At 37.7% G+C, this 17,769-nt stretch overlaps 1 protein-coding gene across 3 annotated transcripts in view; it reads left to right on the plus strand.

Annotated features, from left to right (window-relative positions):
- LOC127636127 (calmodulin-regulated spectrin-associated protein 1-B-like) overlaps positions 1–17,769 on the plus strand; it is a 54,400-nt gene that overhangs the window by 34,681 nt on the left and 1,950 nt on the right. For all 3 annotated transcript variants that reach the window (XM_052116554.1, XM_052116539.1, XM_052116545.1), the window contains 8 exons: positions 2,714–2,882; positions 6,313–6,404; positions 7,507–7,585; positions 7,708–9,970; positions 11,688–11,824; positions 11,934–12,145; positions 13,742–13,844; positions 13,991–14,112. In XM_052116554.1, the coding sequence (XP_051972514.1) occupies positions 2,714–2,882; positions 6,313–6,404; positions 7,507–7,585; positions 7,708–9,970; positions 11,688–11,824; positions 11,934–12,145; positions 13,742–13,844; positions 13,991–14,112 (3,177 nt within the window). The remainder of the gene's footprint in view (positions 1–2,713; positions 2,883–6,312; positions 6,405–7,506; positions 7,586–7,707; positions 9,971–11,687; positions 11,825–11,933; positions 12,146–13,741; positions 13,845–13,990; positions 14,113–17,769) is intronic.

Raw genomic sequence — 17,769 nt, forward strand, 5'->3', positions numbered from 1 at the left:
GTTATTTTATTAATTTATTAATTTTTGGGCAAACACTTTATTATAATTGAAACTTAGAACCATAAATTGTATTGAAGTATGTGATGCGGTGTCCACTCTTGGTACATATGTGTTAAAAAAAAAAAAAGTCTCCCTTTTGTAAATAAATAAATAGAAAAAATAAGAAAGCTAACAGAATTATAATAAACAGAATTATAAACGTGATAAAACATAGCATGTAAATATAACATGTTATAGAAATAAAGCATGCTAGTTTACATGTTAAATGAACTACTAAATGAAAAATAACATCAGTTGTGTGAGCTTTTAAAGTAATGTCCTATGATTTTAACAGTTAACATTTACTGTAGGTGTGCCAGACTGCTCCTGTCTGTACCTTTAACTCAGTGTGCTCAACTGGTTTTGCTTCAGGACAGATTTTACATTGGAAATCAAGTGTCGACCTGCCATAGATTAAAGATAACCTGTATTTAATGTATCCTGGGTTGCATTTCCTTTTATGTTGTATAGTTTTGTTCATGGTTTTCCAGTACAAGGACATGCATGAAGTGACATTATTTTTGTTGAATATGTCAATTTACTTATATGAGCCCATTATTATCCCGTTTGTTACATAATATTACATATTTATACACATATTACACAGAAGGAACGGCTCCTTATTACCATGGTTAGGTCAGTGTGCTAGTCTTAAATAATAATAATAATAATAATAAATTAATGTATTTATGAAAAATATATACTAGCTGAAACTTTACCCGTTTACATGCTAAGAGTCATGATGCGGGTCTTCTTGATGGATTAATTCTCAGCACACAACTGAATAACACAACTGCATGAATATGATAAATGATTACTGCAAGAGTTAGATTAACATTGTAAGCCCGTTTATCGGTCCAATGGCGGTTTCCAATAATACGGGTGAAGGTCTCTGCGCGTTACTGTCTTTCCTTGTATGCAACACAACAAGATTAAATGAAATACATTTTCTCTTATGTATTACCTCGTTATTTCATCTGACTCCATAAATGAAAAAGGTTTTTAATGATATCTGAGTATCATTAAAAGTGAGCGAATGTTTGATTATTCTTTTAACTCCTTTAATTATACTTTACCCGTTTTAGATTAAGAAACTATGTCGCTTTGAGGTCCTCGCGTGTTTTCTCTACACCGCGGGTCTCACGATCACAAGTGGCCAGTATTGGATCATCAAACAGAGATAATTGCTATATACCTGAGATTGGTTACGTTCACGTATACACAATCAAAGATACTTCAGTATAGCCCCCATGGAATTGCATACACTTGAATGTAACTTAACGTTTTCTTCAGTAGAGGTCACGGCCACTATTACAGATGTAAGTTGACCAACATAACTTCTCTTATAATAGCTTTGGATTGGCCATGCGTGGTTTCCTACGTACACTTATCTGGAGAAACATCAAATTAAAACAGCGGTAAGACACCCAAATTTAAATTGGTCAAGCAGCGTTTGCTGTTCTAAACGGAAATTCCTTTTTGTCTTTGCAAACCAAGTACACTTGAATCAATGCCAATTATTAGTCGTCACTAATCTGACGCAGACTTGCGGTAACATACGAATCGTTCAATCTGTTTGGGAAAAGCAATTTCAGAGTCAGTCAGAATAAATCAAATGTTGACAATTTATTGATCAGGTAACATAATTCATCAATTCCAATTAGACATTGATAAGTCAAAGTTAGACATTTTATCAAAACATAAGAAATTCAAATTGCAATCACCTGATATACATTACAAACAGTAAACTGTTTGGGATCGTCTGATTACAGAGAGCCCTGAGTAATGCGTCGCCTTTCCTTAAATACCCAAACCATGGACAAAGGGGATTTTGGGAGTGGTTAGGTTTGGAAGACCTGGGGACATTTGCACCAGTACAATCCTTGTACTTCCTGCTGAATTTCAGTCTGTCCTTGATGTTTTTCTTGGAGAGAAGTGGCTTCTTTGCTGCCCCTCTTGACACCAGGCCATTGTCCAAAAGTCTTCGCCTCACTGTGCGTGCAGATGCTCTCACACTAACCTGCTGCCAATATTGAGCAAGCTCTGCACTGGTGGTGGTGACATGACTCCATAGCTGACTCCACAGGAGGAGATGGCCCTGGTTCTTGCTGGACGTCCTGAAGTCTTCTTCACTGCAGTTGAACCTCTCTCCTTAAAGTTCTTGATGATCCGGGTTTGCAGCAATTTCCTTGCATGTGAGGCCATTTTGATGCAAAGCGATGATGGCTGCATGTCTTTCTTTAGAGGTAAACATTACTAACAAAATCACAATGATTGGAAGCACTTCTTCCCTCATCAGCATTTACAATGCATCTGATCACTCTGCACAATAATCTAGAAACAATGTGAATCAACACCACAACAACTGAAGCAGAAAACTTGGCAATAATTTTTGGCCGCGTCTGTAGGGCCATATCGCACTCTTGCACCCTTGATATTGCTTAAATATCTGAATTAACTAAATATATAATTAACATTAACCAAAATTAATAAATGCTGTAAAAGTATTGTTCATTGTTAGTTCATAGTTGATTAACTATTTCATTTATTATGTCTGGTCTGGTTTCTTCAACAACCAGATAATGTTTGTGTAAACTGATTTTGACAAAGCCTCAACCATATTTGGGCTGTTGTGTCAAAAAATATTACTTAATTATTAACATTCTCATTACAGCACAAGCAATCACTCAGCCCAAGAGTGCCAGGCCAACTGTGCCAATATCCAATGCCACCAAACGGAGCTTCCTGGTGTCTCCTGGTGTGGCTGATCCAGCTCTTCCTGTACAGAACAGCCCAGAAGTTTGTAACAGGTACTTCCTGCACCCTGAAGAATCTGAGCCTCTGTAAGTGCTTCATGGTTTTGTCTTTTCCTAGTGTTAAACCATTCGTCTTTGTGGTTTTGAGCGCAATTGACAGTAATCTGGTGGAATTGTGTTGACATAACCAGACATCCCTCTATTATCATTATACTGTATACTATGACCCCGTTTGAAGTCTTAAAGTAGGTCACACTTAATGCCTGAGTATCATTACATTACATTAGATAACAAAATATCAAGATACAAGCACACCTTTCAAGCAAAGCATCCTACAATAAATGTTGCTAGGGGGATCACGTTATGCTCTGGGAGTGGTGAGACATGTGCTGTGGAGCTCCTCATTATTTAGCTCAAATTATGTTAAAACGGTCATCTAACACTTTCTAAAATTGTGCAGAGCTGTGAAGTGAGTGGTCAAGCAAAAAGCTCAATGCGCCTCACTGCTTTTGAGTATTCTTTGCAAAAGACCCTAAATTGCATGGAGGATTTTGAAAATAGAAGTCGGCATCAGAACATCAGAATTGTTGGCCTCAAAGAGGGCACTGAAATACACCTTTATTTACCCTGCTACCATAAAAGTCCTCAACACAGCTGGGAAAGACACCTACTTGTCTACGTCTGAGGGTAAACGTCTTTGTGGAGTCATTTCAGCGATTCTAATAATTCCCCGCAGGTACTCTTGAATAGATGCGTACTATGCAAGGTACTATTTTATATAACGTGCGAATAATGCTAAAGATGACTAACACATTTCCTTTTGATTGTCGAGGAGTAACGCTGACACAGCATGTTTAACACATATAAGAAAATTGTTATCGCACCACAAATTTGCGAGTATGTGAATCCCACTGTTTTAACTCTCTACCCCTTGTTTCTCTGGTTGCTCTTCACAGCATCAGTTGGTGAATGTGAGAGGTTCACAGATTCAGTATTTTGTGTTTTCTTTTTACTATATTTCTCATTTGTACATGGGATTTTCTATGCAAGTTAGTTCCACTCCTGCACAGTTAATTTTATATGCAGGATGCAGTTTTGTTGTTGTTGTTTGTTTGTTTTTCACATGGAAAATAATTGGTTTGGTATTTCTCATGTGAGAAGGAATCAGCATTTTGAGGTTTATTATTCAATATTTAGTTTTTTTTGTTTAGTTTTTTCTTATAAGTGAATAATAGCATACACTAGTAAAAAGAAAAAGGATTTATTCTCTGAATTGATATTAGAAAACAAGATTGCCCAGCTAGAAAAACAATTTATTCCTTAAAATCAGACCAACTTCATGTTGAAATTAAATCTCTAAGGGCTCAGTTAAACAATCTATTAACCAGAAAGACAGACAATTATATATTATTTCCAAGGCAAAGGCTTTTTGAGATGGGTAACAAACCTTATTTCCTTCTCTTAAGATTAGTTAAAAATGCACCTGCAAAAGGTTTTTTTTTTTCAGCAATTAAGGATGCTAATGGTTACAGAATCTCAAAGAATAAATGAGAGATTAGAAAATGTTATGATGCCATTGGGAACACATAACAGGTCTGAGCCTAATTTTATAAAACCATTTAAGTAGTTGCCAAATGTTACACCTACACTGCTACAGGTTTATTATGATTAATATCAAACCATCAATCTCTTGCATTAAAGAGGATCTTATAAGATGGTCCAAATTTCCAGTTTCTATTTCATGTAGAATAAACTTATAACAATTATAATTCTTCCAAAGCTTTTATACCCATTGTCTATGACCTTTCTAAACATGACTAAATGCAGGCCAGGATCTTTTAAACTGGATTTATAATCCAAAAGACACGCTATGGATTGATACAGAACAACAGTTTTGCAAACTGATTTCCCTGATAAATATACTTCATCAGAAAACCTAAACCCCCATCAAAGTGAAAGTTATTCGAACATGGTCACCGATTAAAAGGTTTCTCGGATACAATCATAGTTCACCTATCCTATCCACACTGACTCTTAACTTAAATTTCCATGACACCAGTGTGGGCTCACAATTTTAAATTTGGTCTCATGCAGGAGTATACAGAATATATGATCTATTTAGTCTGCACATATATAGTGGCTTTTTTAACCTTAACCTAAGGTTACCAATGCACTTTACACTGTGTTTCATTTACCTATTCGCACACACATTCACATTCACACACCAATGGTGGAAGAGCTGCCATGCAAGGCGCTAGCCTGCCATTGGGAGCAACTTGAGGTTCAGTGTCTTGCCCAAGGACACTTCAGCATGTGGAGTCATGTGGGCCGGGAATCGAACTGCCAACCCTGCGATTAGTGGCTGACCCACTCTACCACCTGAGCCACAGCCGCCCCAATATTTCACAAAGATTTCTTAATGTAATTCGAGAAGCTACAGGCAAAGTATCATATTCCTAGAAAAGACTTCTTTAAATACTTGCAGATAAGACACTTTGTTCAGGTTAGACACGGTAGTCTCAGTTTAAAGAATTCTGACATTATTTAGACACTTTTTTTTATTAAGAACCCTGAAATTAAACATTTCATATCCAGATTTTACTCCCATGATATATCAACATAAACCAAACAATCTGATTTCACTGTGCAAGGTATGGAGTGAGAGCCTGAAATATGACATTGACAAAAATGTTCAATATTGTTAGATTGCCATTAAACATTTCAGTCTGCAACAGACTTCAAGAAATGCAATTTAATACTGTACACAGAGTTTACATATCTCCAAACAAACATAGCAAGATAAACGGTTCTGTATCCCTCCAGTGTCCCAAATGTCATAAAAGTATTGGCACATTCTTTCACTGCCTTTACTTATTCATGTTCACTTATTGCAGATTTCTGGAATAATGTTTGTGAGAAATGATCTATAATAAGCAAGCAGAAGGTCATAGACTCCCTGTCAATGTGTCTAATGGTCTCACTTTTGGATACTTCAAATGTTATTAAAACCTTACTGATTTTGGATAGATAAGCAATTATGATCAAATGGGTTGGTGCTGAACCCCCCTTTATAAAAGATTGGTTGATTCCGATTAAAGAAGTTATTTCTCTGGGAAAATTGTGATATGTATTGAAAGGTGAATCGGATTTATTTTATAAGTAAAAAAACTATTGGCATAGACTGCAAGCGTATTGGGGTATCCCTGATTGATTGTATTAACTGTGTAACATTGTAACCCTGATTCTGACCACACTGCTTGTCTTTTGGCATGATGCTTGTTCCAAGAATACTGCTCTAAGATTGTAGTATTCTAAATGTTTTATGTTGAAAAGTTAGTCTTTATAATGTGATAAACAAAGCAGTGCTGCTTGTCTATATTTGTCCAACCAAATGGAAAATGCATTGTGTCAGTTACGATTAGATTTTGCCTGGATAGACCTCTGGGACCCGAGAATCATTTGTCCTAATATGGTGTGCTGGTGGTTTGCCAACCATGCCCTCTGCTTGCTGTTTCAGTAATAAGGGGAGTTCCAGCTTCAGCCCGCCTCATCCACTCCTGCCTCTGAGGCAAAGACAGAAGAAGGTTCAGCCAGGAGAGGAAAGCACAGGTAATGCACCAAAATGCTGCTGCCATTAGTTTTAAAATATCAAATAACCATATATAGTCATTTCTGTGTTTTGATGTGATGGCTAAAATGGAAGTTAACCAAAAATGTTGGGCCTCAGAGATACTTTTCATTCTCAGAAAACATGTAGTCTGAGACCATAAGTTGGGTGAATCTCACGAAACATGTCAAGATCTATGCCCATGTCAAAGAAAATATAAATACAAATAATAAATAAATTATAGTGTGTTTATAGAATGAGGCCTATTTTATGAATTGAGGTAATTTTCATTATAATAATGAATGGTTAATTCTCATTAATAATGAGAATCACCATTGAGAACAACCAAAATTACAGAAAAATAAAGTGTCCACATTATGGTAATGAGATGTGTTTAAATGTCATGAAAATAATGCCACAATGCAAAAAATGCTAATAGTGCTAAAATAAGCCTAATTTTCTTTACATAATATATGTTTTTATTTTTGGGTGAAATGTAACCTGGACATGTTTTCATGATATTTAGCAAGTTATAAGTTAGGTTTTAAAGGTGTTTCACACAAAAAATGTAATTCTCTCATTCTCATGCCATCACAGATGTGAAGACTTACTTTCTTCTGCAGAACACAAACAAAGATTTTTAGAAGAATATCTCAGCTCTGTAGGTACCACATAATGCAGGTGAATGGTGACCAAAATTTTGAAGGTCCAAATAGCCTTTTCCACTTTAAAACTTGACATCTGCATTCTCCTTGGCAATAGTGATTTCAAGCTTGATTACACTTCCTAGTGCTTGATGCATGCGCAAATCTCTAGATGGTGCAAGGAAGTGAATAGAGCTTTTAATGATCACCAATGAGACTGCTGATGTCACGATTTATAGAGTTATTCACTTGCATTGTGTGGACCTACGGAGCAGAGATATTATTCTAAAAATCTTTGTGTTCTTCAGAAGAAAACGTGAGTGAGTAAATGATGAGAGAATTTGTATTTTTAGGTGAACTATTCCGTTGAGCCAATACAGACCTTTTTGTATTTCAGTTATAGAGTGAGTATCCTGAGAACAGGTAATCAAATTGTCTTTTCATGTGCTTTTCTTTACAGCCTGTAGAAATCGCTCCAGTTCTTTGACACAAGAAGGTCACTCGAGAGGATCTGTGGCTTGGTCAGATAAAAGGCAGAGGTACAACACTATTAATAAATATGAATATGAAAAAAAAAAAACATATGGCTTAAATATTTTCCTTAATGTTTTCATTTTCGAAAATCAAAATTATATTTGCTTGATAATGTTTCTGAAATCAGGCCACTGTCTCAGCTGAATCGGTATGTTCTCATGGACAGTGATGCAGACTTGGCCTCGGGTGACAGCGTTAGTTTGGCCTGCTCTATCAGTGAGGACAGTCTGGCCTCCACTGTCACACCCAAACACCAGATCCATCCGAGTCAGAGCACTACTAGATGGGTCAATGGACATGGTCTGCTGGGCAACGTTAATATGGATGAGGAGGATGAGCTGGTAACCATTGCCAGGGCAGATTCATCTAAGAATGGCAACACCCTTCCAAACTCTGAGGACACAGAGTGCCAGAGTGCTACCCCTGGTGCTAAAACAAAAACTTGGGGGCGGCAGCAGGAAGCAACCTCTGATTCCCGAACATCCAGTTTCTATTTGGAACCACTGATGCCTGCAGTTCTGAGACCAGCCAAAGAGAAGTCCATATGCCTGAATAAGGAAGAAGAATTTGGGGAGGGACGACAGAGAGGATCAGCACGGAGACCTGTGGGAGGAGATGGCCTCAATTCATCCTCCAGACGGAGAACTCCAAACACCCTTAACCGAACCTTTACCCCTAACACTAGCTCAGAGTTTGATTCAACTATTGAGCCCAAATCAAGTGAATTTGTGCCTCCAGCCACTGAGCAAACACAAACTTTCAGACCATTGGCGACAAGTAGCATAGAGCCGTCTTCACCTGGGTTTTACCTTCATTCGTCTGTGCCTGAGGACAAGAGGCCTGTCCAAGCTTGGGATATACAGCCAGAAACTGACATAGAGACTGTGGAGACGATTGAAGAACAGGATGCAGAGCTTACTAAAGAGCTCCATCTGGACAAGAAACAATTCTATGAGGAGGATGAGGAGTCTGCCAAACTACGAGAGGACATGAATGTAAAGGAACATGAGGATAAGGATGGTGAAAGCAGGTGTTCGAGCCCAGGTCAGCACTCCCAAATCAGTAGCGTTGCCAGTGGCAGCATACATATGACCAGTTTTGCAGAGCGAAAGATGCAGATGTTTGGTAGCAACCAAGACATCCGCTCCAGCACCAATAGCTCACAGCGGACCACACCAGATGGCTCTGAGAGTTCCCCCTTTCCTCTCACTTCATGGAAAATGAAGAGAGACCAGAGTCCAAATCAACAGAACAAGGAGAGTGCCAACATGCTGGCCTCTGAACTTGTCCAACTCCATATGCAGCTTGAAGAAAAGCGACGTGCAATTGAAAGCCAAAAGAAGAAGATGGAGGTCTTAATGGCCAGACAAAGGCTAAAGCTTGGGAAAGCAGCTTTCCTGCAAATAGTGAAGAAAGGGAAGAGTGACACTCTCCCGCAGCCTACAAAAGCGGAGTACTACTTGAAAGATGGTCAAAAACTCAATCAAGAAAAAGAAAAGTCATCAAAAGATGACTCCTGTGTCAATGATTTGAGAGATGGGGCAAAAGTGTCTGGAGAACCAGAGAAGGCTTCTATTGAGTGGGCACATGGGGGGACTGTGTCTCCTAGTGCCTTAGATATTGATGAGGAGATAGATCTTAATGAGTGCAACCGCTCCATTGAGTTGCTAAATGAGGCCATAGGTAGCATTCAGCAGCAGATGATGCAACTTTCGCTCCAGCAGGAACTGCTCATGAAGCAGAATCACCGGTCTCCAACAGGTGCCGCTCCACCACCTAGCAGTGACCAAAGTAATACATCTGAACCCAGAGTCAGAGCTTCTGTACATTACGTTGACCCAAGTGGCAGCCCTGTGGTGCGAAAGCCACTCAAACTGAGTTCAGCACGTCCCCGTTCCAAACCTTCTGAACTGTTGCTAGTTAAGGAACAAGGCAAAGGGCAGAAGAGCTCCACTCCTACGCCTACTGACGGCCAAGCCAGGCCCAGTCAAGGGGGCAGGACCCCTAAAGAAGAGCCTGAGGACTCTGTGCAAAGTTCTGTAAGATTTGACACACTCAACAAATACAAAGGGAATCAGAAAAGCACTACATTCCACCTTAATGATGAAGCTAATTTGAGGACAGTGTCAATGGAACCAATTTCTGCAGCCCTGGGTGTCACTTTTGATGACTCTATGTCTGGTACCTCGCAGGACCCTGCAGCTACATTTGAAGATGGACCAGGGAAGGATGTCTCCTCAGAGGACATTTCTAGAGGAAAGGTCAATCTTGTTGAAGTGGACTTGTCTGACTTGGCTGCCAACCCAGATGATGAAAGTTCCAATGTATTGGATGTCACTACTGATGGAGCTGATGGGGAAAAGAAATCTGCCATGGGCTTCTTTTTAAAGGTAATGTGAGTGCAATTGACAAGACATTAGATACGTTTTTATCTCTCCAGGAAAAGGGATTGTAATTTTCTGGCAACCACCAGTTTCTCTTTTATTTACCTTTAGAAATTTAAGTATTGCCATTTTCCTTTTAAATAAAATATTCTTAGTTCAGTGTATTTTAATACATTTAGACTATGTATAGTATGGATTTGTGAATTATTTAATTACTGTTAATGAATTACTGTTGGTAATAACTTGTGTACAAGATATATTACTTGTATACGTATTTGAGTTCATTAAAACTTCACATTGTGGATCGTGGAATATTTCTGGCCTTTTGGATTTTTATTTTTTTTATTTGAAAATAAGTCATCATAACACACTGCGTAATCACAGTGCATTACGTAATATTGCCATAGTAAATAGGTGGAAGTATGCATATTTGAACATGGGGCGTTACATGACATGCTCAGAACCATTTGGTCTGATGATGGAGATGCACCTACTGATACTTGGGCCAGTAAACAACCACCCAGAACACCCTAATAATTAGGGCTGCAACTAACAATTATTTTGATAATCTGTTAATCTAACTATTATTAGAACGATTATTTGGCTATTATTGCAACGATTAATCAGTAGTTCTTCACCGATTTTTCAGCTGGTGTCCCGACCTAAAAGGTTGTATTAATCCTTTATCAGTAAAGAAATATAAGTGTATTTTTTACTTTGTTATACATCTGCGAGTGCAGTAAAGACAAAATATACTTATATTCAAGATCTAGATCTTATTAGCAAGTCTAAATATCTTATATGCTTCTCAGGTGAATGCATTTTTTTTTTTTAAGGATTTTTATATATTTTAAAATATTTGTATTTTTAATATTATATTCAACATTCTCTGATAACAATTTTTTCTTTTGCTGTATAGCTGCTAAAAAACAAGTATGTTGTTTTTAAAGAGTTTTAGATATTTTTATTGGAAAACAAACCAAATCAAAACATATTTTGTTGCAGTGTATAATGGGGCGAAGACTTCCTCTCTCTCACCTGTTCTTCTGTTCACTTCAATCCATCTTTAACTCACAAACAAACAAACTCTCTCGTATTAATAAAGCTGCATATTGCAAATTTCCTTCACGATAAGAAATGCACAGTGACATATAGTATGACTCAATACATTGGCTCGCGACTTCTTGAATCATAATCTCAAGCTGCATTAAGCATGCATGTTCGAGGGATGAGCGTCCCCGTGAAAGAGTGTGCATCAGCCGGATGCAGTTTCAGTTTCTCCCCCTCAGATCAAAACATTTGCGCAACTCATAGAAAAGGCACTGACCGCACAGAGAAATGCCAGTTTCGGAGTTTGTAGTCATTTACATGATCTGCTTCCATATTATTTGAACTTTAATAAAGCTATAATGCATTAAATATAACTGCATTTAAGATGTAACATCAGGGTGTTTCCTTTAAAGACGCTCGACACAAAAGTTTTGTTTCAGCGGAGCGGCAGCTCCAGCTTCACCTATTCTACAATGAGAGTGCTTCTGTATTTACTTACTTTGTATTTTTGCATTATAATTTCCTCATACTTTGAGATCTCAATCACCTGAAGCTGTTTGGAATGTTTAGAGTACATCTGGACAGTGATCTGTGTAATTCTTCCTCTCCTCAGACAGGTGCGAGCTGCAGTGCAGATACGTTTTTTGACCACTTTATCCACATATCTCTGCAGGATGAGCAAAAAGCAGAGGATGAATTGGCAAAAAAGCGTGCAGCATTTCTGCTGAAACAACAAAAGAAGGCAGAGGAGGCTCGGCTCCGCAAACAACAGCTGGAGGCTGAAAGTGAGCTGAAGAGAGATGAAACCAGGTATTTGTCAACCTCTGATATGTCTTCCACCAGAGATATAGATATGATCAAGAGATGCTCTGCATTGCTGTTTAATTTCTAAAAGCCTTCTTTTCGTTCCCAATTCCAGACGGAAAGCCGAAGAGGAAAGAATGAGAAAAGAGGAGGAGAAAACCAGGAGAGAGTTGATAAAGCAGGAATATCTCCGAAGGAAACAGCAAGAGATATTTGAGGAGCAAGAACAGCCCAAACCTAAGACCACCAAGCCCAAAAAGCAAAGGCCTAAGTCTGTGCTAAAGGAGGAGCCCTCAATTAGCATACTTCCCAAGTGCCCCGCTGCCAGTAAGCATTCAAATGTGACTTCTGTGTGATTTGATGTAATTTCAAGTTTGGAGTTGTTGCAAGAGGTTTCTTCCAAGGATTTATGTTTGTGCCACTAGGACTTGAATTTGTATATTTTTAAATGAAATTGAATATGCAGTTTTGAATTTGAATTACATCAAACTTGAAATTCAATGCACATAGCACAACATCAGATCTTAAAATTCAGATTAAAATGTTTAATACACTAATTCAGGTTTCATATTTAGATTTTGGTAAATTCAACAAATACATCCAGGGTACTCTGAAAGAGCAGTAGATTCTGTATCTCCTCCTTGATTAATCACAATGCTGTTGTGAGGAACTTCTTCCTAGTCTATGTTCTAGGGCAGAACAAGTAACCTATACTAGAGAAAGTTGGTTGCTCTCGCTCAGCCATGCTTCAATCCCACATTGTCACTATTTGTCCGCTGTTCTTTCTGTCTCTTAACAAATGTGACCTGTGAGTTGTGATTGGTAAAGTAGTAGTTTGAGACCCCTAGACGTAATTTTGTAACTGTAATCAGCATGTAAGATTTGAATTCGTACCACATACATTTTAATATCAAGTTAGTTACAATTCAAGTTCAAAACTGCATATTCAATATCAAGGAAATCTAGCCCTGAATTTCAAATTCAAGTCCTAGTGGCAGAAATATCATTCCATAATCTTGATTTGAGTTGATTTTTTTATTTTTATGAAAACCCTCTTTACAGCAACAACTCTGTGACAGCAAACGTAGATATATGACAGCTAGAGTGTCTGCAAAAGCACTTAACCAAATAAATAAACTAATACCTAGTTAGGCCTATAAGAGAATATTATGAAATATAATGTACATTTTTGTTGCTTAAAAGGGATTGTTCACCCCAAAATTGAAAATTCTCTCATAATTGAATCACCCTCATGCCATCCCAGATATGTATGACTCTCTTTCTTTTACTGAACACAAATTAATATTTTTAGAAGAATATATCAGCTCTGTTGGTCCTCACAATGCAAGTGAATGGGTGCCAGAGCTCAGATGGTCGAAAAATGACAAAGGCAGCATAAAAGTAATCCATATGACTCCACTGGTTAAATCCATGTCTTCTAAAGTGATATGATAGATATTGGTGAGAAACATATCTATATTTAAGTCCTTTTTTTACCATCAATATTGACCTTTGATCAGCCCCTACCAGTAGGTGGCTGATTGTAAAAGTCACTTCCATACCAGAATGTGGAAGTGAAGGTATAGATTTTCAGTAAAAAAGGACTTTAAATATTGATCTGTTTCTCACCTACTCCTTTCATATCTCTTCAGAAGATAGGAATTGAACCACTGGAGTCATGCTTACCTAGGATTACCTTTTATACTGCCTTTTGGACCTACAAAGTTCTGGTCACCATTCACTTGCATTGTTAGGACCTACAGAGCTGAAATATTCTTCTAAAAATCTAAATATGTGTTCTGCAGAAGAAATAAAGTCATGCACATCTGGGATGGCATGACTGGAAATTATGAGAGAATTTTGGTTGATCCCTTCTTGACATTTTTGCCCCATGACTTATATTCCTTCTATGATCCTCACTAGATGACAACCTTAACAGGGTCCAGTCTGGCTCGAGTCTGTCACTGGCCTCTGTAGCCACTACTGAACCAGACAGTGTCAACTCAGGAGGGGCTGGATCTCAACGGTAAGTCCCTCCCACTGTCTGACAGAGTGCAGTGCAGATGTGTGCATTTAATTAATTTCTCTTGCAGAATCAATGGGCTCTTCAAACTGTGACCTCTAGAGATGTTATTGTGCATATTTGTCACTACTTGTTCTTTCCATGAACAGAGAGGAATCAGTAGAGTCATTTCCTGGCCTCAGTCGCAATTCCAGTCGAACTACAGAGAGAGACTGGGACAACGGTTCCACAGCGTCTTCCATTACATCAACATCCATGGCAGAATATACGGGTAAGTTCTTTCACTTTTCATTCTGTAGGAACAATGTAAGCCTGGGTTATATTTTTAGTTGATGCTTTGCCCCTTAGCACAGGTTGGTCTACAATACTGCATTATTTATCCTGTTTGTGATTTCACTGCATCAGGACAATATCCTCTGTTTAAAAACAGTGACATGCTGATGTTATCTCAACCATGCTTTAGGCAATATTTTTGTCAGTGTTCATGGTTATATAAAAGCACACATCAATTTTCGTCTGGGCAGACAGTATTGGATGTCTTTGTGGGGTTTTGAGAGTTCAGGCTTAAAGGGCAGTTTCACTTGTTTAGTGACCACTAATACTTTTACAGGGGAAGAATGTGGTTCTGAAGGATTAAAGGAATATTCTGCGCTCAATACAAGTTAAGCTCAATTGACCACATTTCCACAAAAAAGAATATTCTTCTATTTAGAAATCTTGCTTACAATGGAAGTGAATGGTGCCAGTCCATAAATATTAGAATACACACTGTTTCAAAAGTTTAGCCACAAGACATGAACATTATACATATTAACATCTCTAGTGTGAGATGTTAATATACACACTAGTGTGATTTAAATCTCTCTTTATACACTATTTTAGTGTGATCAAATATTTACTGCCCTTGCGTCATCATGGCAACAAATTTGTAATATTGGAAATAATTTTACACAGATAAGGTTAGAAACCAATGTTATTACAATAAAATCATGTCAACGCATATAATCATTACGTCTTGTGGCTTTACATTTGAAACATTTGGACTAGCCCCCATTCACTTCCATTGTAAGAGCCTTATTGTAACAGCTGTAAGGGTGGCACTGAACACAAATTTTGTAAACAGTTTAGTTTTACCGTTGAAACCGATTGGGTCATGCACTAAGAAAACAGACCTAGCACATTGAATATAATTGAACACGGTTGTCTCAAGTCGTGCTTTAAATGTAGAATTTCTTTTTAAATTGAGACACTGTTTAAAAGATGCAGCACTCCTGCATGAAACACAGAAATACCATGAGACTAGGGGTGGGTATCTTCATTTGAACAATCTCAATATCGTTTCTAAAATCCCAAGATTGATCTTTCACTCAATGCACTACCCTCCACTACAATGAGAGGAAATCACTCACATTTGCAGCCAAATTTGTGAATATGATGAATTTGAAAGTGAATATATTTGGCTGCTAGCTGGTAAATGTTTACATTTCACTCACCAGTAATTGTGTAGTTTAGTCATGAATTGTTCATCAGCGAGATCCTTTCACAGCGTATTCAGAGAGGTTTTCTGTGTTGCCTAATTAGTGTCAAAGACGAGATCCATGTGACCCATTTATCATTGAATAGTCTCTTAATACCCTTTCTGTTCTTTACAGTCAGCTGTTGATCAAAAACAACTATACAAAAAAAAAACATTTAATTCTAACCATGAATCGCACAGATGAGGTAAAGCCATTCAAGTCCTCTATAGTTAACATGCGCTCTTCTACAGACACTCTTTACAGAAATGCTTTTTGTTAAAGAGACAGTACCTGTTTTAGCATGTGTTCAATAAATCAATGTAAATGCTTGTAAATAGATAATATTGTAAAAATACAATAAATATGTAACAAATAATATATGAAATATAATATCTTCTTGATTGATAGAATACATTTATTTGTTCATTTTTAAAAAGCCAAAATGATGAAAACTAATCAAATGTGATTAGTACAATTCATATTTTTCTAATGTACCTAGTTTAAAGGTCGCCTTTATAACATTGTGTAAAAATATATTTTCTTTTAACTTTCTTTTTTTTTTTCCTGGGTAGTAAGTGTTATTTCCAATTCCAAATCTCAGAAGTACAGAAAATGGCTATTATTCCCCCACAAACTTTGCTTTTGTGACCAGGACAGTGATATTTTTAAATGTTCCTATTTCCAATGAGAAAATGGGCAAATTTATGTCTTTTTGTTCACAAAGTTAAATCCAAATTAACATGTATTTATACTAAAGTAATATTCAATGACGTGCTGGTCCATAATGGTAGCAAGTACCCGTCTCTTCCCCTGGCTCACTCTGTGCACCTCAAAGTGGATTACAAAAGCATCAAGACCTTGCTGGACACCTTGAAGTATGATGAGTACGGCTGGGTGGTCATAGGAGACTTTAAAATGGTGGCATACCTGATGGGTCTCCAAGGTGGTTTTACAAAGTTTCCCTGCTACCTTTGCATTTGGGACAGCAGGGACACCAAGGCGCACTACCACAGACGGGACTGGCCACAGCGGACAGAGTTCTCTGTGGGGAGGAAACAACATCAAGTGGGAGCCACTGGTGGAACCCCGGAAATTGCTGATGCCACCACTGCACATCAAATTGAGCCTTATGAAACAATTTGTCAGAGCTCTAGATAAGGAGTCGGCAGCCCTCATGTACCTTAAAGACTTTTTCCCTAAGCCATCCGAGGATTTTGGATTCATATGTTGTTTTTTCGGACTGAAATTATCCTGATTTCTCATTGGAAATAGGTCAATTTCAAAATATCAGAGTCCTGGTCACAAAAGAAAAGTTTGTAAGGGAATAATAGCCATTTTCTATACTTTTGAGACATAAGCAATTAGGAAATTACACTTACTACAATATTTTATATGCAAGCAAACATTATAACTTAAAGAAACCCATATTAATTGATATTGAATCGAATAGAAGTCAAAAGCTTGTGAATCTGAATAGAATTTAATTGGGAAATCTGTATCAATACGCATCCCTAAGTGCCCAGTGCACCGGCCGCATCTGGTACATGCATGGCACGTTCTAAAATATCTAAACAGTTGTTTTCAATGAATGTACACACACCACCGGTACTGCCTCTCGGCATCCGTTGCGGCGCCTAGTTATGACTCTGGAGGTTACTCAAAATTCTGTAGTGCCACAGAGTGCAACTCTCATAGTTTTCCATTAAATTCAAACCCAAATAATTATCAAAGGGCATTGATTGTTTACCTTAGCCATCACTGGATGATATATTGTGTATATGTATCTTTTAAATGGCCTATGAAAGGCTTTGAGTATGTTTCAGTTACAAGTATATCTTTTTGTGGTTTGACAGGTTCAATTAAACTATTCAAGGCCACCTACAGAGAAATTGCATAATAACCATCACCATTTCTAATCGTTCAGTTTGCACAGTTACACCAGTTTCATACACTAACCTGCAAACTCACAAATGTCACTTTGTTCATTCTTAAAGTACAAAAACCTTTATTACATTTGTGTGTATGGTGACTAGATTCACCATATGTACTGCCACCTGCACCGCACCGACATGCCCAATGTTATATCACCCCTTGTGTTCTCCCAAAGCTATTATGCCGGACTTCTTTTAATGGAAGGCCAACTGACCGTGAATAGGAAGGCACACAAAACAGGCTTCTAAATTAAATGTTGGCTAATGTTAAAGGTGTCATGACATGAAGAATCAAATTTCCCTTGACATAGAGGTCATTGTACTATAAAAACATACTGTAAGTTTCAGAAATCAAAACTTCCTTCTCACTGCAACAATAGCATTTGTTGAAACCAATCTGCCAAAACGACCACATTGTGATTTCACATAAAGCATATCATATGACCCCTTTAATATGTTGATGCCTCAAAAATGTAGAGA

Source organism: Xyrauchen texanus, chromosome 4 (genome assembly GCF_025860055.1).
Source record: "Xyrauchen texanus isolate HMW12.3.18 chromosome 4, RBS_HiC_50CHRs, whole genome shotgun sequence".
Taxonomy (NCBI): domain Eukaryota; kingdom Metazoa; phylum Chordata; class Actinopteri; order Cypriniformes; family Catostomidae; genus Xyrauchen; species Xyrauchen texanus.